The sequence below is a fragment of the Carassius auratus genome, chromosome 19 (genome assembly GCF_003368295.1).
Source record: "Carassius auratus strain Wakin chromosome 19, ASM336829v1, whole genome shotgun sequence".
Classification (NCBI taxonomy): Eukaryota; Metazoa; Chordata; class Actinopteri; order Cypriniformes; family Cyprinidae; genus Carassius; species Carassius auratus.
In genome coordinates, this window is record NC_039261.1 from 6,691,568 (window position 1) to 6,718,199 (window position 26,632).

The 26,632-nt window shown below is 36.0% G+C and overlaps 2 protein-coding genes across 2 annotated transcripts; one reads left to right on the top strand and one right to left on the bottom strand.

Moving 5' to 3' along the window:
* Positions 1-8,382: 8,382 nt before the first annotated feature.
* LOC113119259 (histone-lysine N-methyltransferase 2B-like) lies at positions 8,383-12,153 on the top strand. Its single transcript, XM_026288569.1, has 3 exons — positions 8,383-9,028; positions 10,247-10,394; positions 10,605-12,153. Exons 1-3 carry the CDS (start codon positions 8,955-8,957, stop codon positions 12,063-12,065), a joined length of 1,683 nt encoding a protein of 560 aa, XP_026144354.1. The 5' UTR covers positions 8,383-8,954; the 3' UTR covers positions 12,066-12,153.
* A 925-nt stretch (positions 12,154-13,078) lies between these two features.
* On the bottom strand, positions 13,079-26,284 carry grinaa (glutamate receptor, ionotropic, N-methyl D-aspartate-associated protein 1a (glutamate binding)). The gene is made up of 7 exons (XM_026288570.1): positions 26,130-26,284; positions 17,947-18,296; positions 17,318-17,436; positions 17,000-17,200; positions 16,708-16,836; positions 16,277-16,420; positions 13,079-14,925 (listed from the first exon to the last, which is right to left on the bottom strand). The coding sequence occupies exons 2-7, from the start codon at positions 18,272-18,274 to the stop codon at positions 14,776-14,778; spliced, it is 1,071 nt and encodes a 356-aa protein (XP_026144355.1). The 5' UTR covers positions 18,275-18,296; positions 26,130-26,284; the 3' UTR covers positions 13,079-14,775.
* Between the last annotated feature and the right edge of the window lie 348 nt (positions 26,285-26,632).

Genomic DNA, 26,632 nt, shown 5'->3' on the forward strand with positions numbered 1-26,632 from the left:
TTCCCAATCCTGATCCTGGAGAACCCCAGCACTGCACGGTTTTGGCGTCTCTCTTATCTGCCTTGGAGTCTTCACTGATGAGCTGATGAGTTGAATCAGGTGTGTTTGATCAGGGAGACATCTCAAATGTGCAGTGTTGGGGTTCTCCAGGACCAGGATTGGGAGCCACTGCCTTATGGGACACTTATGTGTTTAAAGAGATTTTTAATATCTAATTATCAATATTTCACATACTGTACATTGGACAGCTTTCCATGACCTCTTGTGAGATCTCGGGAAAAAGTCTGACGATTTATTCCAAAACATGATGCATGATGGGATACACTAAGCTTTGTATAGCGCTCCAGAGCAGTATTGGAGAGGTTTAGTGTGTGTTAAGGACGCTGTGCTTTGGCATTATTAAGACCGGGGACAGTCTCGTTCACACACTGTCACGTACACACACTCTCAAGTGGCCAAGACTGCAAGTGTGGGTATCTGGACAGGGTCAAAGTCTTAAAAATGATCCCTAAACACATCACAGTCTTAATAATCCAGTTTAACACTTGTATGATATTGTACAAGCCCCAGGACTGTCTCATCTGACACTATCAAAAGTATTCATATGACTATAGCTTGCTATTAATTACTTGCTTTCAATAATGGATTCATTTAACATTTAATTATACAGCATCTTTACAGAGGTGTAATGTACAAGCTGCACGTAATTAATAATATGTCCTTCCTTCTGTCTTACAGGATTTTTTCCAGATAATGCTGTTCTTCTTTTTCAGGTCTAAAATATCGAGCTCAACAGCTATTTTAAGAGCCAACCCTCACAAACCTTCCTAAAACCTAAAAGAGCTATTACTGAGTCTCAGCGAATCTTGCCATGATCAGCTCTTCCCAGGTACATTTGTTTACTCCAAAAATGCTCTGGTCTGAATCTTACTTTAAATTAACTTAATTATGTTTAATGAGCAATATTAATTGCACAGAGAGTAAGTAGAGATTATCTTGTTTCACAGAAGAGAAGGAAGACCAAGGAAATGATTTGCTCAGGATGAGGAATGAAGACGGCCATCTTGAGCTCAAACAAACAGAAGTCCACTGGTATGTGTGTGTTGAAGCAATGCTGTGTTATACAACATTTTATGATGATCTCTCACAGAACTGGTCATGTCAGCCTTGATTTCGTTTTATACTATTACAATTACAGCATGTTAGCAAAGTGTGACTGGACATTTTTAATATTATGTTTTTAAAAACACACCACCTGTTTTATTAGCAGACAAGTCTCATGAAATTGGTTTAGTTGATATAAACACCAATTGACATTATTTCATTGTTTTGTAAATGTTATGTTATAAATTGTGAATTGATAGTTGATTGGTTTGAAGCCAGGCCTTACACTGCACAGACTAAAACACATTTGTGAGAGAAGTCAGGGACTTTGGAGAAAGACTCTAGAGGAAGAAAACACATTTACTGCAACAATAGATGAATTCTAGAGTCTCTGAGAACTACACATGCTAATGCAGTCTCATGAGCAAGACCTTTGCTTCTGTAACTTTTTCTTAATTCTTGCAGAATGACATATTTATTGCAGTATTTTTATTTGTACAGATGATCTCATCAGCCAAATGAGGGGTTTTGACCAAGTGATGCTCTTGAAAGGAGTGAAAGAAGAGGATGTGGTAAATTCTCTTCAGAGAAAAAGCTTCTCAAAAGATCTCAAAACAGCTTGAAGAATGGTAAGTGTACAGTACTACAAGGGTCATAGTTACTCACCCTGCTAAAACCACACAGAACATAAGCTGCGCTCTCTGTCCATTAAACAACTTCTTCTGCATTGTTTGTTTCACTTTGACCAGGTCTGGGATCTTAGGACTGAGAGATCATCTGGCTGAGAACAAGCTACACCTCATCAGTGCTGGATATCAACCACAAACTGTTTCCAGACACGAGAGAAGAAGATCACGATGGGGAGATGAAACCAGTTTAGATGTGATGATGGGAATCATTATTTTCTGAAACAGTATCACATGTCTTATATGTATCACATGATCTGTATCACAGTTGACTGGATGGGACTGTGTGACTTTTAAGGACATTTCATCACTCATCTGTGTGAACTGATTTATATATGAGGTTAATGTATCTTTGATGATAATTATTTACATTGAATCTTATTCGTCTTGATGCTACTTTATCAACTTTATAGTCTATGCTTCAATAAAATGAAAATGCTGAATATTGTGTTCTGAAGATTCTTGGTAAATACATAATTTTACTAGGTAGGCTCATATGTGTTTATTTTAGACTTGGAAAAACGACATATTAATTATTGGGATTATTTTTTTATTTAAGACATGAACATTTTTGATCGGATTAATAACATCTGGGACATCAGTACACCAGAAAGTAATTTTTTTTATATTTTAGTAACAAATATGCACATTTTTTGTAAAATACAGGGAGTTACAAGATTAATTATTCTGCATTACAAGATGGTGCCATGGGCTTTATTGTTACAAGCACTTGGCGGATAACTGAGAATGTAGCAGGAATGATCAACGTGGATCTTGTACTGCATTAAAACCAAGAGCACGCACATTACTGATGTCCAGCACATGAGGAGCAAGATACGGGGGTGAGGAGGACATTTTTACACTGATTTCGGCTAATTAGTTATATATAATGCTAATATATATATATATATATATATATATATATATATATATATATATATATATATATATATAAATTAATATTCTTAGCACTGCATGAATTTGTCCTTGTGTAATAGTGAAGTATCACAATGTGTATACATTGTCCTTGATTACTGCTTAACAGTGGGGAATAGATAATGGCATGTTGTTGCAGGTTCATCCATTATATTTATTGATGTTTACTTCAAAAATCAAAGAAATAATCTATTATTTTCATTATTAAATCATTTTTTTCTAATTTTTCAATGTTTCATCAGATGGCCTCACAATGTCCTGTCAAAAGGTATAATAGCCATGATGAATAGAATAGAAAACAGAGGACTGTGAAAACTGTCAGATATAAATGTGACTCAGCTCAGTTTGTTGTTCATGATGAGGAGAATACATATATGTAGGTTTTACTGCCCTGCTACCCCCAGGGGCCCAGTAGCACCCCCCGGAAGAGCCCAAAACTGTACATTTCAAATGGCTGTAAATCAGAGTCCAATTAACATATCAAAGAGAAAATGGGCAGGATTATTACTTATGCTATGCTGATAAAATAATGTTGAGCTCAGTTTTCAGAAATAAGTGGAAAGCTGGCATAAAAGCATTTTAAATATTGCTCACTGTAAAATACCACATTTCAGCCTGCCTCTCAAATATATCATAGAGGTTTGCACAATAAACATATTTAGATATCCAGTTTACCTTAAAATAAATAATTTATTTAGTTTCGTTAATAAAAAGTTTTAAACTACATTACCCACAAGCCTCCGTCGTTCTATCTATGCAAAGGCAACACTAGGGGGCTGTTTTTGTAGTTCATTGAAGTTATGCTTAGGGTTAGGATTAGGATCTCGCTAAAGATGTCATTTTTCTCAAGATAGCAACACTTCATTGTTGACTTAATATATTACTAATGTGATGATAGGAGCAAAACATACTTTTTAACATGATGCGCTGTTTAATATGGGTTAAAAGATAGTCCAACCACAGACTGTCCTGAAAAGTCATAGCCAATGGCATCTAAGCTGAGCAGCAGCGTCACACTTCCTTATCCATGTATGACAGATGTCTTTCGTTTTTCGGCTGAAGGGATAGATTCGGTTAACAATAGATTAAGCTTGCTACTTATTAGATTCTGTTTTATTAACGTCTTCACCTTCCTCCGTTGTTCAGCTTGACAAAAATTGGGCAATATTGATGTGCACATGCCCAGCAGTCGCAGTTGTATCCAACAGATAGATTCCTCTCATTAAATATAAGACACATTTTTAAGATTTGTATATTTTTTTTTTGACCAAAGACAAATATATTTACTAATCAAATGACGTGCTTCTAAAATTTACATTGTATATTACATTGTGTTTTAAAGTTAAAATTGTTCACATTTGTGTTTCTGTGATTTACCATTCTCTACCATTTGAACCCTAGGAATAAAAACAGAAATTATAAATTAATGAATGAATGAATGAACAAATAAATACATAAAGCATAATAAACATGCATATTTTTGTAAGGATCTTCCATTATTTATTGATATGTCAAACTCATTTAAAGACAACATGCCCAAATTACTACACTGCATCCTCTGTCACCAAGCTCGTTTTTGCCACCATAAAGAATAAAAAGGCAGTTATGTTGTAAACAAATGAAAATGCTTTTATTAAAAAACAAATGTCTTTCAGAGAACACTGGAAAAAGATCAATTTTATTAAAAAAATTAAATTGACCAAAATGTTATACAACACAATGTAAATGTTTCAAACTCACAAAAAAACATCATGAAGACATGCATGTCAAGTGTGCAATATCATCTATAAAACTCAATCAGCACAGCATCAAATAAACACTGATTGTCTGAACAATGGAAGACAGAGAAAGTGTTCAGGAAAACAAACACCTGCTAGCTTTGACAATAACATCATGAATTCACTTCATGACTGGAGCTAGGGGATGACTGTGTATGAATATCTCCTTTACTAAAACTCTTAATTAAAGTCTAAAAAGTTCACTGTATGAAGCTTGAAAAAGAGAACAAAATGCTTTATCAATACGAAAAATACTATTTTTAACTATTGTTTTCATCACTGGTTCTGTAATGTATTCATTATGAGCTTATAAATAAAACAAAGTTACATCTTCTGCAAAAATCAAACCACTGCAAAGTCTAATCACTGATCCAGGGACCATATCTGTGTGTGTGGGGGATAAAGAGTTAACGAGGTGAGTCCTTGTGCATGATGGAGAACTGCAGTGTTATCCTCAAACAATCCTGTAAAACAGAAATATTACATTACATTCAACTTATACATTACACTGTGTTTTGTTTAGACCATAAAAGCAGCCTCTGTAAAGATGCTGTAAAATTAAATGTTAAATGAATCCATTATTGAAAGCAAGTAATTAATAACAAGCTATAGTCATATGAATTCTTTTGATAGTGTCAGATGAGACCGTCCTGGGGCTTGTACAATATCATACAAGTGTTAAACTGGATTATTAAGACTGTGATGTGTTTAGTACAGTATGTGAAATATTGATAATTAGATATTAAAAATCTCTTTAAACACATAAGTGTCCCATAAGGCAGTGGCTCCCAATCCTGGTCCTGGAGAAGCCCAACACTGCACATTTGAGATGTCTCCCTGATCAAACACACCTGATTCAACTCATCAGCTCATCAGTGAAGACTCCAAGGCAGATAAGAGAGACGCCAAAACCGTGCAGTGCTGGGGTTCTCCAGGATCAGGATTGGGAAACACAGTCATCAGGTCATGAAAAGTTCGACACACACTCGTGGTCATCATGCTCACTCGAACACTAGGCCAAATACAGGAAAGACGTCAAATAAGTAATCAAGTGGTCAAGTGAAAAGATGGCAAGTGTGGGTATTTGGACAGTGCAACAGTTTAAGAAACAACAAATGCTGTACAAATTATAACAGCAGGAATTTTTGATAAAAGAGACAAACTATCACAGACTTACTGCTGCAAATATCTGCCTCCGCAGCTTTCTGTCTTCTCCATTTCTGAAGGAATCCCTCTCCAGAAACACCACTGGGCTGACTGCCTTTACGTCTTTTCAGCTAAAAATATAAATAATAAAAAAGGGGAGAGAAAATAAAATTGAATTATATACAGAATGTTAATAATGATCTGTGAGCAAAATATTTATATATATATATATATATATATATATATATATATATATATATATATATAAACTGATATGAATGAACTGCAAGATGGAAAAATACATGTTTTATTATTTATTTTTAATTTGATTTTTTTTTTTTTTTGGATTCACATTAAAAGGTATTAAAAGCATGGTACAGAACACATGATTACTGTGATATCTGTCATATAAAAGCACATAAAAACACTAACATTACAGTGATACAAACATAGCTGGTTTGGTGATTATTGTATTGTTGTATTGATTATTAATATATCATAGTAAAACTACAGTTACAGTTACTAATGTCCCATTTACTGTGTTTTAACTTCACATTTCATTTATTACTATTGTGTCGTGATTACCATGATTTTACTACAAATACAACTTACATCATTGATCCTGAAATTAATAATAATATAAAACGGATCGAAGGTCTATGGCACGTCACGTGACAGATAGAGTTTAATCACACTAATTAGCAGCTGTGTTCATTTATTTAAACGCAATGAAACTCAAAGACAGCCGCGGATGACCGATATAATACAGCGATTAAACATATGGCACTAATCTGATTAATAAAGAAGACAGAATACATTTGATAAAAGGCATTAAAAGAGCGTATATACGACTACTCACCCAAACTGTGGAACTGATAGCAAGTATCGCGCGATGTATGCTGAATGAGACTTCTTGAACGTGATTTCATAGCGATAAACATCTCATGTCCTCGTGTCGAATTCTGACGCCAAAAGTTTCCCACTGAAAGCAATGAAGGTCATAGTGCTTCGATAGTCGACGCCGAGAGGCACATTTGGCGTCATAAAAGTGACGCTAGGGGCGCTTGACCATGCTTCGGTTTTTGACGCCTTTGGAGTGAGAATGGGTTGGTTTTTTTCCTTGTCATGACGTATTTTTGGACTGATGCGACTCATACTTAGTTGCGACTTATAGTCTGAAAAATACGGTAGTTGGACAAGTTCATAAATGACATTTGAGGAATCACCTTAATTTGTATGGGGGGGGGGTATAGTATTTTGAGGTATAGTGCCCTGTTTGCACAACAGTATACATTGCCAAAGTTGTCCTGTTGCTGAGTCTCCTTTTGAGGTTCAGCTCTCTGAACAGTCTCCAGAACTGGTTTCATCTGCACCAAAGACTGACAGTCCAATTTTGCGAAGATCTAGTGGTGTTAGAAAACCACCTGTTAGACTAGACTGAATGTGTTGTAAATGGTAAAATGGAGCAATTGAGTGTTTTGGTGTGGGACTAGTGTATAGTGTGAACTGTTATGTGGGTATTGTTATTTATTCAAGGAAAAGGGATGTAATGAGTGTGATGTTTAGTCCACTAGGTGGCAGTAATGGATTGTATAAAATCAGGTGCATTTGCAAAGGATTGGTGTGGTAATTTGTAGATGATGAATGTTCCACGTGGAATAAAGACGCCAGCACCAGTAATTCCTCGTATTGGTTCATTGTCTTGTTCTTGAATGATACAGACACATCACTACAAATGCTTAATTTCACTGCTCCAAAAGACATGTGATTTATACAGCCGGTCAGACTGGAAAATTGTGATTTCGAAAGGGCCCACATGTAAAATAGATCATAACATATCTAACGTATATATGATATTTAACATTTCTTCTGGGATTCACCAAAATCGTATATGCTGTAGTGAAACTGTAAACTGAGTTGACTAAACACGTTGCTGAGTGTCTCAATATCTGCAATACAGCATTCAGACTACTATTATTGTTTATTAATAAAAAACAAAGTATAAAAAAAGGAATTGAGGATTTTTTATAATAACCTGCAAAGTAAGTTGCAGAACATGTAAAGGAATCAAAACTTGTACGTTAACTGCTAAATGAGCTAAGCTGCTAGCTTATAAGGGGGACCTGTGATTAGCTTGTTTGCTACATGTGAGGTTTAATTTAATTTCAAAACGACTAAACATATCATAACCTCGCATTATAAAGCTATTCTAGCTGTTTGAGGTATAATGTACCTCTGCTTACCTTTCTTCAGCTCGTTATACCAGACTTTGACGATGGTTTTGGAGTGTTTTCTGTGTCTGCACGCTCTGCTGGGAGTTACTCAGATCATTTCTTCTCCAAAGCAGGCTCCGAGAATGCAAAAAATAAGCAGAATAAATATTTTCTACATTGATAATGATAAACGTTTTTAGAAATAAACGTCAGCAGTAATGGCTGTTTCTACTTTATTTTTTGATTAAATTAATCGTAAGACTTAAAAATCTTTTTTTTTTTTTTTTGTGCTTTGTTTAAATTGTTTATTGTTTATTCCTATGTAGTTTTTCAAATGTACACACTGGTCACTGTGGTTTAAAACTGATCATTCATCTAGAGCCAAAACCTCTTTAAAACTAACCAAAACCAGTCTAACTGGAACATCAACCATGAAACATAATAAAAATAATAATAATAAAGTAAATATATAAATAAAGTTCAGTTCATTTAACCCTAAAACCGTATTCTGGACAAATGTGGGCAAAATAATTTTGATTCATTTTTAAAAAATACTTCCCTTGATCTGAGCGGTACAAGACTTGGTTACTTTTCCTAAGTTTGCCTCCTGAACACACACTAATTTGTTTGATTCAATTCTACAATGTTAAGTGGGTGAAAAAAAAAAAACTCCTTAATCTTGTATTTGGGTCAAAAATGGGCACCCATAGAAATGAATGGGAAAAACTGTAATTTAGAGCATTCTTCTTGTTTTTTTTTTAAAAATAAATTAATAGATCCAATACAATGCATATCTAACATACACTCAAATGAAGAGCTGATCCTGTACAACATTCTCATCATGGCAAAAACTCACATTCATACACACACACACACACAAACAATGTATTCAAAGAGCCTGTGACAGAGCTGGGCTAATGTCTGACCATGTTTTTTGGTATGATCCAATCATCCACCTGGCTCATCACCCTCTCTCTCCCTCTCACACACACACACACACACACACACACACACACACATACACACTCACACAGACACACACACACAATGCATTCAATGAGCCTATGACAGAGCTGGGCTAATGTCTGACCATGTTTTTTGGTATGATCCAATCAACCACCTGGCACCTCACACCTTCAGAGTCAGATCAAACTGCTACTGCAAGGTTTGTTGTTAGTTCCAAACAAAACGTTTATGTAGCATATGCTACCTAAACCTGCAGTGGCAGTTATTTTCTCAGTTCACTGCAAGCAGCACAATGAGAAGGAGGTTTAGTGCAGCAGAAACCCTGGATATTCTCCTGAAATCCAGTGGGGAAGAAGCAGACCAGGCAAACTGTGGTTTGGAGTCAGCAGAGGATCAAGGATCTGAACAGTGATACAGTGGTTCATAGAGTTCAGCCTATATATGCAGCCATTAAGTACTATAGCCATCTAGTGGCTAATGATATTATTGTTTTTTGTTAATTTAATACCAAAATGAGACACCAGGTGACAGCAAAGTCACTTCATCTTTAGGTTTTAGCTCTAAGAACTTATTGAAATGATATTTTAATGTAGTTAAAAAATGTAAAAACATAAAACATGAAAATAAGCATAATTTACATAGAAAATATGGTACTTTTGAGGTAAATAAATTCAAATATTTATAATTTTTTTTTTAAAAGCACCATAAATGGATAGACAAAACTTTGTCAAAGACAGTGATATAACATTTATAATAAACAAAAAATAGGATCACACCTGAGTCCTCTGTGCCCAAATTTGTCCACAATTACAGGATTAAGGGCTATAAAGTGAATACGGTTTGAGGGTTAAAAAAGTTACACATTTTATAACTTTTGTTGTTGTTATTAATATTATTATTTTAAATTTAAAGCAGAGTGAAATTTTTTACAGGCCTGTTAGATTATTTGTTTAAATGTTTAATTTATTTCCAGTCTGGCCTGTACCCTTCTAAATTATCATTTTTTTTTAAAAAGTGATCTGTTTTTATTATTATTATTATCTTTAAATGTTCAGGGACAGGAGAAGAGTTTGGGAAACTTGTTAGGAAACAGTCAGTATTTAATATGGAGCCACTAGTGATGATGTATTTACTGCTTCTCTCCTGAGCTGCTCATTTAGTTCAGAATTCTCAGTTCAGCTCACTGTTGTGACATCATAATGGAGATTCCGTTCTGGCAGCTCTAAACTGCTGTTCTGACTAACTTTCTTCTGTTGGTGTGTTAGGAGAGAAAAGATCGAGAGCTACTTTCGTGACTTTCTGCAGATATTGACGACAAATACTGAATTCACTTGCAGCATCTAGTGTCCACAATGGCACTGTTCAGCAGTGTATTTAGACCACTTTTTGAGTGTTTTGCTCACTTCTTTCATAAAAGGGAGACACCTTTGAGGGCACAACAGTGTGCAGCACAAGAACGGGCGGCACTAGAGAAACTCCCAGAAGCATCAATGATGAAGGCAGATGAAAGTGAGGCCTTCGACTTCACTGCCCAAAACAAGAAGTGCAAAAAGAGACGCCGCCAGGTAACTTAACTGAGAAGTACCAGCTTGCACCGAAAATGGTTTAGAATCACTTTTCACTCAGTAATTGCTAGTAGATTTCACAATTAATTACAAAGAAACATCAACACATTCAATTAAATGTGACATTTTGGAAATAGAAAGACCGAAATAGTATTGTCTTGTATCATTTACTACAATAATCTTTACTAACTAAAATTTACGATTATACAGTCTGGAGAGAAAGAGAAGAAAAGACAGGTGAAGAGAAAGGTGAAGAAGGAGAGAGAGATGAATGAGGGAGGAAGTCATAAAGACAAGGCTGAAAAAGAAAGCGAGACATTTGGCCTTGAAAAGATAAAGGATAGAGGACATGTGCCACAGAAAAAAAGAGAGTCTGCCAAATTCAGAAAGATGCAGAGTCTAGAAAATGTGATGGAGGGAGGAAGTAGGCATAGAGAGGCTGGAGAAAAGAAAAAGAAGAGGAGAAACCAGAAGGAAAGAAGGACCACTGAGCCTACTCCACTTCTTGTGGAGGTCAAACCTCAGCAAAGTCTAGTCAGTCCTCCAGTGAGATCTTCCTTCTTGAAGCCAATAGAAGGAGAATTTCCATTGCTTCCAAGTGTCTCTGAAGACCTTCCTTTACCAGCTGCTCGCTTCAAACCCTTGCCGCCAGTGACCAGACCGCCCATGCATCCTCAAAAGCCAGAGACTGCACCAGAGGAAGTGTCCTTGCCATGTTCTCTTCTTCAAGTGGATCCTCCCAAACCGTTGGCAGCACCAGAGGAAGTGTCCTTGCCATGTTCTCTTCTTCAAGTGGATCCTCCCAAACCGTTGGCAGCACCAGAGGAAGTGTCCTTGCCAGGTTCTCTTCTTCAAGTGGATTCTCCCAAACCGTTGGCAGTTCCTCCATGTTCCACTCCAACACCTGATGAACTGTTTTGCCTCCGACGCATCCAAGTCAGTCCTCCCAAACAACTGGTGGTTTCTCCGAGCTCCTCTCCTGTATCTGATGAAGTTGTTGATCTGCAACGTTCTTCAGCTCCAGTGTGTTCTCCCAGCTTGATGAAGGCTCAGCCGTCCACTTCTTCCCTGTTTGAGCCGCCTCCACAACTCATGCTCATCGACATAGAGGATGAGGAGACAGAGTACGTGGAGTACACGGGGAAGACCATTCGGGCCTGTGACTTACCCAAGTCTGAACTCCCCCGACCTCAGGAGGCTGAAATGAAACCAAGACGGATGGTTGCTTGGTTGGAGAGTGACTGCGACATGCTGGAGGAAGTGTGGGCAGGTGAAGTGGTGGAGGTCCAGGGATTTGAAGATGTGAAAGATAACACTGATGAAATGGGAGACTCCAATGCCATAGAAGGGACTTTGGATGACTCCTCTCAGAAAAAGGAAGAGTTGGATAAACACATGATGAAGCTGTTTGGTGTAGCCTCTCCTGAAGGTCCCAAGAATGAGACCCAGCACAATGTGAATGTCCAGCAAGAGACAAAGAGGAAAAGAAAATTGCCACTTGTTCTCTTCAGCTGGGCAGAAGAGAAGGCCAAGAAAAAGAAGGAGAAGAAAATACAGAAGGAGAAGGAGCGAAGAGAAAAGGAGTTGCTGCTTGAACGCTACAGGAACGATCCAAAACTGAAGCACTTGTTGATCAACAAGCACAACTGCAACTACTGCTCCTCTGAGTGAAGATCATTGTCCCTTCCCAAAACATCCTCTTCACCTTTAACCTACAGCACAATTCTGTGTACAAATAAAAAAACTGTGCAAACTAAAAGTTGAATGATCCATGCAAATTTCCTGAATATTAACACATAAAACGTGTTTAAAGTTCAAATGTTTAATTTGAAAGCGTGCAGTGATTTTCTACCATTTTAAACAAACATTTTATTTTAACAAAGAACAGCCACAGGAAGTGAATGATTCATCTCAGATCATCTCAGAAAATGACACTTGATTTGAGTAAAAGGTACATTTCATTGGTAAGTTACAATTAGGTTTATCATATTGTCTATGATTTGGATTTCAAAGTGAAAGCTGCATCTCTGTCTTTTTATGTTTCTTCCACTAAAGGACTCCTTTGTGGATTTTTGGAGCATTGCCTCCCTAAGAATACAAACCATATGCAATTGTTGTTCATGACCAAAATTGCAGGCGTTTATTTATAAAGACTTTTGCAGATGCAGGTTAACAGTCATATAATAACAGTATATGACATTAAACAACTTCAAATTTTCTAAAGAAAGTTTTGGTAGTAAGGACTGTTAAAATAATAAATATATGAGAACAACAATGTTACTCTTCTTTCATGATAACTTATTTCTTATCTTATCACGTTAGGTCATGATTGAACAACAAATAGTATAAATCACAAATATTAGTCAGCTTTACATATTTTTCCATACACAACACTCCTCTAAAACAGGACCTCTTCAAAAAGTGCACATTTGTACCTAAAGAGTCCCTACATATGTTCGTACCCAAAAGGTTTTGTGTGAACTTTTTTTTTTTTTTTTTTTATGAAATTGAAGAATGGAAAGAAACAAGCAGCTGTCTTTGAGTGATTTACTCAAATGATCAAGATACTGATTCATTTAAAATTGGTCTCATAACCGTTTTCAACAATTCACATCATGATGCCTTTCATGTATGATTTGCAATCTACTCCAGTCACTAAAAGTACAACAAAAGACCATTTCAAACGGTGTTTTCCTCTCATTTTATTTTTGTAATGAAAAGCAAACAGGCTGCAGAGGAACTTCAGTTTAATGCAAATGTACAGTGCTAAGAGATCTACCAAGCCCAAACACACTCTACACACCTCAATCCACTAGAGCGTTACTAAAACAGAAGTTATTAATAAAGACAAACATTTGATCAAAATAAACAAAATAAGTTTTATGCCACCCAAGTAATTATTTTCTTAACCCATGACTTTCACAGCCAGTTCAGTGTTCAATAGCTCCACATGCAAGGTTTGAGATTTCAGCTGGGTACATGACATTTCAATGAATATTACAAGTTAACCAGTTAGCTGTGAAACTGCTGTACATTCATATCTGAAATCATCTGAATTTTCTTTAGTTTACAATGGTAATGAACAGAAATCTGTCTTTACATACTGCAATTAGCCCTAATATGCTTAAATAAATCTCTGCCAATGTTTGATGTTTTTAGATTCTTACATTTCTAGGAAAATTTAAAAAGAACCATATTACCATGTTCATGACAATTCGGCCATTACCCAGCATTTTAATAAATAACTTATAAATAACTACAAAAACATCAAATGCAATAATTGTCCTAGAAGTATCCTGTTATTGTCCAGCAAATGGAACATTTTTGCAAGGTAACATGCAACTAGTGTTATTTCCAAAAGCATCAAATAATCCAATATTCCAATCACATTCGTTAAAATAAGGGAATGACATCTCTTTCTCTCAATCACACACACATATACACAAACAAAACAACAAAATGATCTATTTAATGAAAAGAAAAAGTAAAGTAGTCAGCATGAAAGAGAAAAGAGTGATGTAATGTAGTGTTTGAGCATCAAATACTGACCTTTGGAATTATTTAATAGTCAGGACAACCTCACAAGCTCACCTTCCTCTCAAAAATAAAAAAGGAAAAGTTATTATACACAGGCTTTACTTTACTTCTCACAGTTATACTGCAGATAATACAGTCAACTGGACAAATGTTTGTCATCTTGGAGTGTATATATTGGTGGTATTATGTTGCAAAGCAGCAATGTTATAGAAACGCACACATTAGTGAGCAGCACAGCCAGATATTCAGATATTCATGCATAGAACTAGAGGGGTTTGAGCTTCATTTAACTATGTACAGCTACTGTGTATATATGCAAATGTTTGGAGAAGTATCTATGTCTGTCTGACATTCTTCGCTGTGTTAGACTATCATGCAGAGACTTTATACTGACTAGTGGAGCACATTAGCATCAGTAATTATCGCTACTCTGACAAACAAATCTCCGCTCATTGATATCTGCTCTTTCTCTCTCCCTCCTTCTCAATCAACCAGAAAGCAACAATGCAAAGGTTACTGAAGTTAAATTTCTAAAATGCCGTTTGGATGCAACTGTTGAGTCATATAACGTTATACATCTCCAGAACCACACAAGCAAATTAAACAAGAAGGACAGATCGGGCAATGTAAAGGAACTGCATTCAAACGGGTTCTTGAATAATTTTTTGTTTTGTCCTGAAAAGGACAAAGAGCTTTTTCCTGATCAGCCTGTACATGTTGACATAAAGGGAATTTGAAAGACAAATAATTTCAGAATTTGAGGAAAGGTGAAGGAATGTGAGGTGGTGCATCATTCTGTGAAATGTGGTCTGCACTTTCCTCTTCTTACAGGAAGGGGGCACACTCAATCCCTGGTGCGACCCACAATGGCCAGGATGTAAAGGAAGATGTTGATGATGTCGGTGTAGAGGTTAAGAGCTGCATAGACATACTCCTCTGGGCTAATGGCCAACTTCTTGTTGCCCAGGAGAAGCTGGGTGTCCACAGCCAGGAACTGTGAAAGAACAAACAAGCCCTGAGTGTCGCATTCATGTTGTGCTTGGGGAAATAAAGCGGAACGGCTAAAGAAATTGAAAATGATATTAATCTTTTACTTTAATTCAATTTTGAAGATGTGTGCAATTATATAAAAAAATTTACCTTGTGGGTGATTACAAAAAATCTCAGACTTACAGCGAAGATATAATATTTAAGGACTAGAATATCATAGAGACTTGGCGAGGGGCTCTTTTAACACTTGAAGCTTGTAAGCAATCACCTAGCATAATGCACTAGGCCTAGCAGCACCGCTGATGTTTAATTCACAAATCATCAGCAAATACTAAATGAAGTTCACTGGGTTTGTATCCTGCTTACTGCAATGGTTACACTATTCTGTTTAAAAGTTTGCATATACATTCTGTTCTTTGGAGCTTTCTCTTGATAATAGAAAAATTATTTATGTATGAAAAGCACCACAGCTGTTTTTAAGATTGATTACAATAAGAAATCACCAAATCAGCATATTAAGAATGATTTCTAAAGGATCACGTGGCACTGAAAACTGCAGTAATAGCTGCTGAAATCAGCTTTGCCATCACAGCAATAAATAACATTTTTAAAACAAAAAGGTTATTTTAAATTACAATAATATTCCACAATATTACTGTATTTTTTTATAAAATAAATGAAGTCTTAGTGAGCATAAGAGATTTCTTTCAAGAACATAAAAAATAAATTCCAACCCAAATCTTGAATGGTACTTGCACATCATAATTTCCAGAAGGATTTATTCAAGAACTCTACATTAATGTCCTGATGTTCCAACAATTTCGGTTCCAAATGCTTAATCTCACTGCTCCAAAAGACATGTGATTTATACAGCCAGTCAGACTGGAAAATTGTGATTTCGAATGGGCCCACATTTGGTGACCCAGTTTAAGACAGATGGTAAAACGTTTTACATGTACCTTACAACAAAGACATAACAATTCTTACACTGTTTTGACAAAGGACAATGACTTTAATAGCAAACAAACAAACTAGAATAGCAAAGTGCAGGTTTCCACTTTGGAAAAGTACATGTTCACCAAAGCAGCATGCTATTGACCAAGCAAACAGTCCAAACTCTAATAATCTTATAGTATTTATCCATTTAAAATTTTTCTTAATCTAATGGTTATTTAATCTTAAAGTGAAATAATAAATCACCACTCCAGCCATTAGTCCAGACTTCTGTTTTATAATCTTGTTAAAAACAGCAGTGTAGTTTAATGTAAAACAAAAGGTCTGACAAACTTAACAGTCTTAGTAACACAGAAGTATATATTTATATGAAAAAAATTAATATTGATGATGGTACTTACACAAGTGAACAGTAGGGCCCCAAGCGAGGCATAGACGATGTGGAGAATTTTGTTTTGGATGAAGATGCAGAGGAAAGAGGCCAGAAGAAGGACAATCAGACAGACAAAAAGAACGCCATAGCAGGAAGTGAAGTCATATTTGCTCTATTTTTGAAAGAGAGAAAGATAATGACAATCAGTGGTGGTTACCACATACTAAGGATGCATGGAAGACACTCAATAAAACCTTCTAGTTCAAACATTCGGAAAGTAATTCTGCAATAGTTAAATGGGAAGGTCTACAACCTGTGAACTACACTATGAAATCTAGACATGCCGTCATTACAAACATGAGATGTTGTTTGGTAACAAAGTGGGAATACAATACAATGCAATACAATACAATAATAATATAAAAAAAACGGTGAGACTGCTACAGCGAGCAAACAAACCTGCAGTGAGAAAATCACAACCGTGAAGCAGACCACCGCAGTGATGCCCACTGCCATGATAACTGCATCTGTATCATAGTAGCTGGCGACCATTCCAACCATATAGGACAGACTCAGGGTCAGGATGGACTGAGAAAGAAGAAGCACAGTTAACTATATACTAAAACATTTAACATATTGCAAACAACACATTTTTCCAGTTTGTGAATCATATTAAATCATATAAAAACCTTATTGCATGTGTCTTATGCACAGTGTAGATTAAAACACGTGTAAATATAGGCAGTTGTACCAGTGCCACCAGGTTCCATGGGTGTTTGCGGCGAAACTCTCCACAGCAGCTGAGAACAATCAGTGAAACGAAGAAGACAGCATAGGACACGTAGTACGTCCACTGATTTCTCCGTACAAACACTTTGACGTCATTTGCAAAGGTGAAAACGGCAACAAAAGAGAAGGTGACCATCAGCTGCACGGTCAAGACCATGAACACCTGAGAAGAGAGTACAGAAACAGTACAGTTTTTCTTTAACACACTGTACTGCTACATACACTTTTACACACACACGTGAGAAGACCATTTGTATTAACTGTTTAATGAACCGATTACCTTTCTAATGAAGGCCTGTCGGATGCTCTTATCTTCCCAGCCAGAGTTCGCAAACTCATCATTGCCATAGTAAGAAGGGGGTCCATCTCCACCGTGATATCCAGGGCTGTCCATAGAAGCTGTCAGAAACATGAAATGACGGGTGAAATCTAAAGTATGTTAGAGCCATCATCTAATGTGTTTAAATGCATCTAGTATGCTCATTCAATAAAATGCCAACAGAAATGGAAAACTGAAGTACGGAAAAGATTTAAACAGTTTTATAGCTTCGGAAAAGAAAGCAGATTTTACAGCATCTACACTAACAGCACTAGCAGTACCTCATAATAACACAGCTGAAAGACCTCCTAATTGTTACAGCAGGGACTAGGGATGAGGTAAGAGAGGAACAAATTCAAAATTGTCTACCCTCACAGAGCTAGTAACCTTCTGTTGAATCGGCCCATGCAAAGCACTTTAATTTAAATAACCCTCAGGAGGACAGAGTACACACAGACTAAACAAGCTTATTCAACCTGACAGCACCTGAACTCAGCAGGGACACCACTCACTAAACTGACTAAACTAAACTGTGTATGAATAGTGAGTCCTGACATAAACATTGAGTTCTGTTTCTGGAAATGGTTTACCATTAGGATCTACACCAAAGGCAGGCTGGCCAGGCCCCTGCTGGTATGGACTCTGAGGGTATGGCCCCTGAGCGCAGGGCCCCTGTGGGTACGGCATCTGTGGATATGGCATCTGTGGGTACGGACCAGGGCCGAACCCTGGTGCTGGAGGTTGGCCGTAACCGGGCTGGCTATAGGGTACTGGTGTCGCATACGGAGGAGCTCCTGGACCCTGGCTATAGTTCGGCGGAGGCATTCCAAAGGCATCGGTTTTGGGAGGCCCATAGACGCTGTTGTGAAGAGGATTGTTCTCCCCCATTATAGGGTAGGCTGGCTTGTCCTGGGACATGTCTCCTTCCCTCACTGGAATCCTGATATTGACAGAAAAACAGAATGGTTAAAGTGTACAGAAAAAGAAAGTTACAGTAAGATAAATAATAACACCAGTGCTGTTTAACAAATGAACTAAAGCAGCATCCTACACATTATGAAAAATCATAAATAACCAATTTTGAACACAGTAATGGAGTAGTATTAAAACAGTTTATTTCAATAGAGTACGATGTTAGCAGCATGTTGCTAAGCTAACAGCCTGGTACTCTAATAAGCATATAAAAGACACAAATAGTAGAAAGAATTATCCATTCAATTTATCTTATTTTAAATGGATTAATCAATCTGATATCATTTTGATATAAAATAATACCATAACTAATAAAAAAATGTTTTTTATCATATTATAATGTATAATTGACTAGTTTCAATATGCAGTGTAACTGATTTTGTAAAGTAACATGAAGCTACATTAAAATCGTGATGAATTTTTTTTTTCCTATACTGTATCATACAGATTCATAAATACCGTATTTTCCGGACTATAAGTCGCACTTTTTTTCATAGTTTGGCTGGTCCTGCAACTTACAGTCAGGTGTGAAAAAAATTAACCAAGAGAAAACAAGAGGGCGCTCTATGCTGCTCAGTGCTCCTATATAGCCTACACTGAGCAGCATAGAGCGCCCTCTCTCGGCTGTAGATGGTAATGTTTTCTCTTGGTTCTAGGTTCTAAATAAACTTATAGTCCAGTGCGACTTATATAAGTTTTTTTCCTCGTCATGACGTATTTTTGGACTGATTTGACTTATACTCAGGTGCGACTTCTAGTCCGAAAAATACGGTAAGTGGTTTTATGCTAACTACATGTTTAGAGGAGTCCACCACGCTGAACCAGAGAGAAGCTTGTTGTGTGAATTTTGATTAAAAATTAAAAAAAGATTCATTCATAATAAGATTAATGCATTTAGAAGTTTAATAGGGTGAATTTTCATTTCTTACCAACCTTCAAATTTAAATACTTTATATTTTAAAGTAATGTAGGGGTTACACATCCTAAAACTAAAAATTGACAAAACAATGAGCTCTGATGATCTGATCAAAACAACTCTAACTGGACCAACCATACGTAAGTGAACAATCCAGCTCTGTTTACTCAAAGATTCAGTTCAGTCCACTGAATAATGCTGCAATTTAACACAAAAGGGGCTGCCAGAAGGCAAAAGGGGCATGATTCAGTGGGAATTATGACTGAATACGGAAAACAAACAACACCTTCAAAAACATGAACATTATCCAAATATTTATTCAACAGCAGAGGACATGTGATTACAGGTTCTCAAACAGCTTCTCGGATGTGCAACTGAAAGAGATCAAATGTTAAGGACACTGAAGGCATAAGTTGGTGGGAAAACCCCTTCATTGAAATGTGTGAAAAAGAGACTATAAAAAGAATCTAAGATTCCGTCTGTGAATGACCTGCTTATAGTTTCCAAGGGGTCGTCCACACGCAATGTGTTTTTGTTTGTAAAAAGCTAAATGGAGCATAATGTAATGGAATAAAAAGTTTGGATCTCAAAACTAGACATCAGTGCTCATGACTGAGAAGCTGGGGAAAAAACACTGCAACACAATTTAGAAAGGTTAAAGATGTCCATATAGTGTTTACCACTGATCTAATTAGACCAGTGATGTTTACATACATTTTTTTTATTAGAGAATTGTAGAATATTATAGAATTGTATCATATAAAATAAAACACTAAATACAAAAAGCAACACCTAAACATTATAATGTACAAATATGTAGTGTTTATAAATTGTTAGGTTTTCTTAACATGAGTGTTAAATGACAGAAAGGTTAATATAAACATAAAACTAGGGGAAATTAGTATTGCTAGTTAAACAACAACAACAACTACTACTAATTGCAATCAATTTATAAGTTTTAATTAGTAAAACTAAACATTATCATTTTTATAAATTGCAATCAACTGTAAAAAAAAAGGGGGGGGGGGTCACAAGAAGGCAAGTTAGTCAGCATAACATAATGACCCTCTAACACATATTAAAATATTGTAAAATAAATGTCACTATGAATAATCTGTCGCTTTTAAGGGACTTCACTGTATAACAGCAGTTATGCAACACTGTCCCATTTACGGTGGATGCCAAATCCCATGTGATTTGATCTCAGCTCAGCGGTCTGCCCAGCGTTACAGACCAGGTTATATTCAGCGGCCTGTTTTCCACTGTCCCCATTCACAGCAGCAGGAATTAAATAAAGCAATTCCACATCATTTTCCCCTGACAGATACAGTGACTAAAGTCTTGATCCTTTAAACATATGCAAGATGTCCAAAATTATCCTTTTCGTTTTTAGCTCTCAACGTTTTCTGTTTAATCAGAAAATAATGGCTGGTGTTTGTTTTTGTTGTATTTGGAATGTCAGCTTCTGAAAAAAACAAGTTATTATTTTTTATTATTTTATCTACAAATCACATCAGGGTGCTCTATTAAATCTTTGCAGTGCTGAAAGCTCTCCATTCATTAACATCCCTGTCTGTTTCTCTCTCAAACTGCACAAAGCAAATTAAGCAGCTTAATATATTGCTAAGATCTGTGCTGCTGGTTGTTATTAGATCACTGAACTTATCAAGAATCAGTCAAGATTGAGAGCTGTTTTTTCAGATGTAACCCTGACTGATTCAGTGATTCCTGCATACATTATTTTGGCTCAGCAGGAAGGGTTTCCAAAGGGTCATGTTTATGACTGGCCTAGAGAGTTACTGGAAATGAAAATTTATATTTAACTATTCAATGAAAACCAAATTACTACAAAGAAGAGATTTAAATGTATGATTCATTAGATTAGCTAGAGTCTCTAATCAATAACAACTCGTGTATTTAAGAAGTGATCAGTCTCATGTCATTATGCCCTTAATGACTCATTTAAAAATAGAGTGACAAAATACCAACTCTTTCACAGTGACAGTGAAAAACCCTGCAACCTTTGGTTTCCCAAAGATCCTTTCAGTGAACGGTTCTTAAAATATATTTTTTTTCTTGGTTTCAAGAGGACAAACTTTTTCCACTATGAAGACCCTTTTGTGGAATGGAAAAGTTTCATGGATGTTCATCAGGTTCTTCTGGCGCATTCAGAATCAGAAGACAGCTTCAAATGTGCCAAAGCAAACACTAAAATTGAACATGTATCTTCTTAAACATGGTAATATATCTACAAATGAAGGAAGTTTGCTTAAAATAACAAATGAGCATGTTATTCTATTCCTGCTATTCAAACTTTGTTTCTATTTATACTTCTTATTTTTAACGTGAGAGCAGCTGCAGGCATTTTTAACTTGAATGTGCGATGCTTCCGGTGTCAGTCACTTCCAGTTATTTTAGCTTTACAAAAACAGTCTGTCATGTTGCCTGATCTTGCAAACTGGTTTTTCTTTTAGATTATTTTAATGTATTATTTAGAAATTAAATGTAAAAATCTGATGTAAAAGAGCAACAGCTAGAGACGGCTCTGAGGACTGTTGCCCAAACTGGTGATTCAATTTGGTCAAGGAAGGGTTACAAAAGCCTACAAAAAGCTACAAAAAATCCTCTTAGGTGACATGTGGTGGATAAATGAAACAGGCACTTCACTTGGCTACTGCTTCAGTGAGCCAAACACCATTTTGCCTAAATCACTAAGCATTAGTGAACAGGGTTACAGACCTAAACCTAAATCCGTTTATATACGTTATACTTTCTTCTCAAATAAAAACTGGGCCTGTGCTTAGAAGCCACAGCACTCTAAACAACAAACCTGGTTATTTTGAAAAATATACTGTAAGTGAAGCTTAAAATTAGTTTTTTCTTATTTCACAACCTTCTGATGCATGTGGCTCTTAAAAATACAAAACTCATCATACACTACATTCAAAGGTTTAGGGGCAGTAAGATAATTACTTTTTTTTTTTAAAGAAATTAATGCTATTATTCAGAGCATTAAACTTAGCAAAAGTGACTGTAAATAACAATATTTAACAATATTACTTAGAAAAATATATTTATTACAAATAAATAAATTCTGTTAATTTTAACTTTCGTGTCATTAAAGAATCCTGGAAAAACGACATAAAAGTTTCCACAAAAATATTACACAGTACATCTGTCTTTAACATTAGTAATAATAAGAAATGTTTTTGAGATCCAAATCAGCTTATTATAATTCAACTTTGCCATCAAAGGAATGAATATGAATAAAAAAATATATTAAAAAAAAGAAAAAAAAGAATTGTAACAGTGCATAATATTACTGTTTTTACTGTATCATGATAGAATATACGCAGCCTTAAGAAATGTAAGAGAAGAGTAGTGTATATTTCATGATTATCTGAAAAATGTGTATAAACAAAATTGTAAATCGTCCGTTTAAAAAATGGTCAATTGACAAATTCCCTGAAAGCCTCAGTTCCAGAGCAGATGTGTGTCTTGGTTATTTTCCATTGATATTTAGTCCATTCTGTAATCTATGGACCTATGTCAAATTCATTCAGATTTCTCCAAGGCATTTTCCAAATGTGCATGAAAGATACAGATTCCAGCTTTAAACCACCATGATCTCAGCATTTTATTTCCATGTGGACAAAGACTTGTGAAGGTAAACATCATCCTCTTCATCCTCCCATATAATATGGAGAATGTGCTTTTACACTACATTGAATGGTCTAGATTAAACAACATTATGTGAGGTAAACTGAGGCAGTTCATGGCTGCATAAACAAGAGCTTTATACGTGACTCTGTTTGCACTGGTTACAGGATGCATTTGCATGCATGCATGAGCATATTATGAAAGCTAACCAATGCACAAGCACCAAGCTAAATCAGATAAGGTTGAAGTCTTTGAAAGTGGCTGAGCAGATATGTGCAATTGTCCATCAACTGAATGACAAACTTCAGAATTGTGTAAGATGAAAAGCATCAAGCACTGAGCCCAACAGAAAATAGCAACCTACTCCTCAGCATTTACTACACAGAGCCTTTGTTCACTGACAAGCTGTGCAAAACAGGCGCAAAATATTATCATGGTTTCGCATTGCTCTATTTGAAATCACGCATGTGTAGAGATTTACAGCTGACTACAGAACTAGCTTTATACTGACAAGAGGCGCATTAAATATTGCATGCAATTTATCATGCATCCTAATCGCCAACAACACCTATTGTTTGAAAAACTGTATAAAATTTGCATAACAACAATGCACAATGTACAATGTCAAGAAACACATAATAAGTTTAAACAAGCCTGGAGAAATGAATGTGGGTATTGAGCGGTTTCATTTGCTGAGAGGGGTAGAAAGGGATGATGAGTAGGTCTGAATGTTATCCAGGAAAGTGAGTAGGTGGTGACTTGGCAAGGAGTGAGAAGAGAGAACATCAATTTTAGAGAAAATAAAACAAATAAAACATAAGAATTTCCTATGATAAAGCTTATTGGGCTTAAGGCCTAATATGCTCCAGTAAGAATAAGCACATGATCAATGTCACACTGAAAGGAAGAGGCTGCGGTCTTATCAAGGTCTTGCACATCATTAAGACACGTGATGTGGTTTTTCCAGTCTTTTTGTTTCGTTTGCATGTTACCTGGATTTAAATATGACTGACTGCACCTGTACTTTTGCTTAGCAAAAAGAAACCATTACAGACTGTGTATGGCAAGCTCTTTGAGCAATTATTCCTTTGCAACAAATAGTATATATTTTTGTGTTACTAGCTCTTAACTTACTAAAAATGTATCCGATGGTGAAATTTTTCCCAATTTACCTATTATTTCACTATTTATTCGATATTAGTATTTGTTTATTAGATACATACTTACAAAATTGTCCGAGCTCAGAACAGCTTTACTTGGGAGCCAAAGTTGATTCTGCGAAACTGTTACGGCACAGATGCAACAGTGCTGGGAGATTCAGTGAGAAGCGTTTGAATTCGCAGTACAAAGATACGTTTACTGCAAGATATAGTGAGAATCATTCAAATTCTGCACAGAAATCTCTGTTATAAACAGCGCTGACCATGGTGATGTGGTAGAAATAGTCATATTCATTATATCATTCATTTCAGGGTTTGTACAACCTTTTGAGAGAGAAATTCAAGCACTTTTCAATGACTTTCAAGCATTTCGCACAACTATTTCCAGCAAGTTAAAGCTCTAAAATGATCCAGTTTATTTTTTAATGGCAGTAAACGAAATACACTTTATGGTAAGCAAACACTTATGTAAAATTTTTAAAATACATCAAATCACAATTATAATCAGTAGACAGCAGAAGAGAAGCACTTATTGGCTTATAAGTCATTTCTACGTTTTCTCTATATTTTGAAATGATAAAATCACTATTATAAAATATAAAATCATCAAGAAATCAGATTTTGTCAGAATTTTAAACTTTTTGTGTGTATAAAGTAAGAAAAGTGACCAGGACACGCATGACAGTACGCACAGCAAGGGGCGTAAAATTTCCGTCACACAGAAGGGCAGGCCATAGAGGAGAAACAATAATGTACAGTATGTAGAAAATAATGTGTTTTTTTAACCTTAAACTGTATTTTCTTTTTTACGCAATATTTTGATCAGATAACATTTTAAGTTGTCATATGTTCATATTGCAAAGTGACCCTCAGATGTTACAATGTACCCCACCTACGTGCATATTGTCACATTTCACTTCCATTTTTTTGAAGGTAGATAAAGAAAAAAGTACACATTTGTAATTATGAAACAAAGCTACATATGTGTACTGGACAAGTGTAAAATTACTGTGGATAAACTGAAAACAAATTACATTCTGAACCCCGTGTGGATGTACACAAACTGAGAAAGTCATAAAGTTGTACTTTGTGCCTCGCTCTCCACTAGGTACTAGTATTATATTATTACCAATTACTAGTAAATACTAGTATTATTACCAATAGCTATTAGTAGCCTATTCATTCCAGCTTCACTAGTATGTATTTATTGGATAGTCTAAGCACCCTTTTTCGTTGATACTAGTAACATTTCTAACGAAGCATGCACTAGTAGGTCTATCTAAATAACCAGTATTTATAGAATGACGAAACCGAAATAGTTCCGTATCTGTCACTATTGGATTTCCTACTAGTGATTCTAAATAAGTAACGTTAACAGTAACATAAAAATAGTCATACAAATAGACACAAGTTCGTTAGGGGAAAAGGTTAAAACGGTTTGCCACAAATTATGCGAAGACCAAGCCATTCAAACTGAACAACTGACACTGTTATTATATTAGGGGTAACTAGTGCCCATAACAAAGGCTTGTTTCTCCAATTACTAAAGAGTTAACACAGAAACTCGAGAGGTTTAAAGAAACCGTTTTAATGGGCCATTAGGGACACTATAAATTGCATTCTGAAAAACCGTATTTTTCTCCTTTCATCAACAAATTTATGACAGGTAAACCATTCAAAACCATCAAATTAAATCTACACACAAGTAAGCCGTTTTATCAGCTCGATCAAAACTAGAGTTAACCTAACAATAAAGCTGTTAATCTGGCGCTGTTATAACGGGGTGGCCTGCTGCGCTCGTCGTTATTATAGCAACCAACCAGCCACATTTTCGGTAACATATAATGACAGCCGTAGAAGTTTACAGCACATAAACCGATATCTCTAAACGACAGAAATGTGCGTTGCCAGAGCTGGCTTTAAACATTTATTCGCGTGAAAACATGAACCGTAATCTGGCGCACCAAACAACAACATGACAACACGAGCGCCATGTCAATCCACCTGCGTTATTCAACAATATTTGTTAGAAATTAGAGGAAACGGAAAATGAAGACAGACTTACCCTTCAGTTTAGGAGACGCGCTGCAAAATGCAACGTATGTTTATTAAATAACAGCAGAAATAGAGTCCGTGTTCGTTCGTTTGTGTTGACGTTGGCTGCAGAAAAGACCGTCTGATCTGAATCCGTTAGCCACGCCTACCGCGACTAGCTCAAAGCCTGACCGCGTGACGTTCACGAGAAGTCACATGACTCTAGACTAGAGAAACATCATCGCACTGTACAGATGGGACGTAAGTGCAGAGAATTTCCCATTACGTAATTGCTAGAATGTTCTACAAATATCTACAATAGTCGAATATCTATTTAAAGGATATAACATATATATGGACGAGAAAGAGAATGCCAATTCTAGCTTCCAGGGTGTTGAAAGTGAGAAACAGGCTTAAAATTACATGAAGTTAAATGCTCTCTAGGCAACTAATTTAGTGTTAAAAAATGTCCTCTAGTAACTCAATGGACTGAAGAAATATTTGTTTAATGAGCACATGATATGATATGATATG

Excerpts from the sequence above, each read along its gene's own strand:
- LOC113119259 (XM_026288569.1), top strand. The coding sequence starts at position 8,955 with ATGTTTTTTGGTATGATCCAATCAACCACCTGGCACCTCACACCTTCA. Across the intron at positions 9,029-10,246 it reads GATCAAACTGCTACTGCAAG|GGAGACACCTTTGAGGGCAC; the intron begins GTTTGTTGTTAG and ends CTTTCATAAAAG. Across the intron at positions 10,395-10,604 it reads GCAAAAAGAGACGCCGCCAG|TCTGGAGAGAAAGAGAAGAA; the intron begins GTAACTTAACTG and ends ACGATTATACAG.
- grinaa (XM_026288570.1), bottom strand. The coding sequence starts at position 18,274 with ATGTCCCAGGACAAGCCAGCCTACCCTATAATGGGGGAGAACAATCCT. Across the intron at positions 17,201-17,317 it reads GACAGGCCTTCATTAGAAAG|GTGTTCATGGTCTTGACCGT; the intron begins GTAATCGGTTCA and ends CTCTCTTCTCAG. Across the intron at positions 16,837-16,999 it reads CATGGAACCTGGTGGCACTG|TCCATCCTGACCCTGAGTCT; the intron begins GTACAACTGCCT and ends CTTCTTTCTCAG.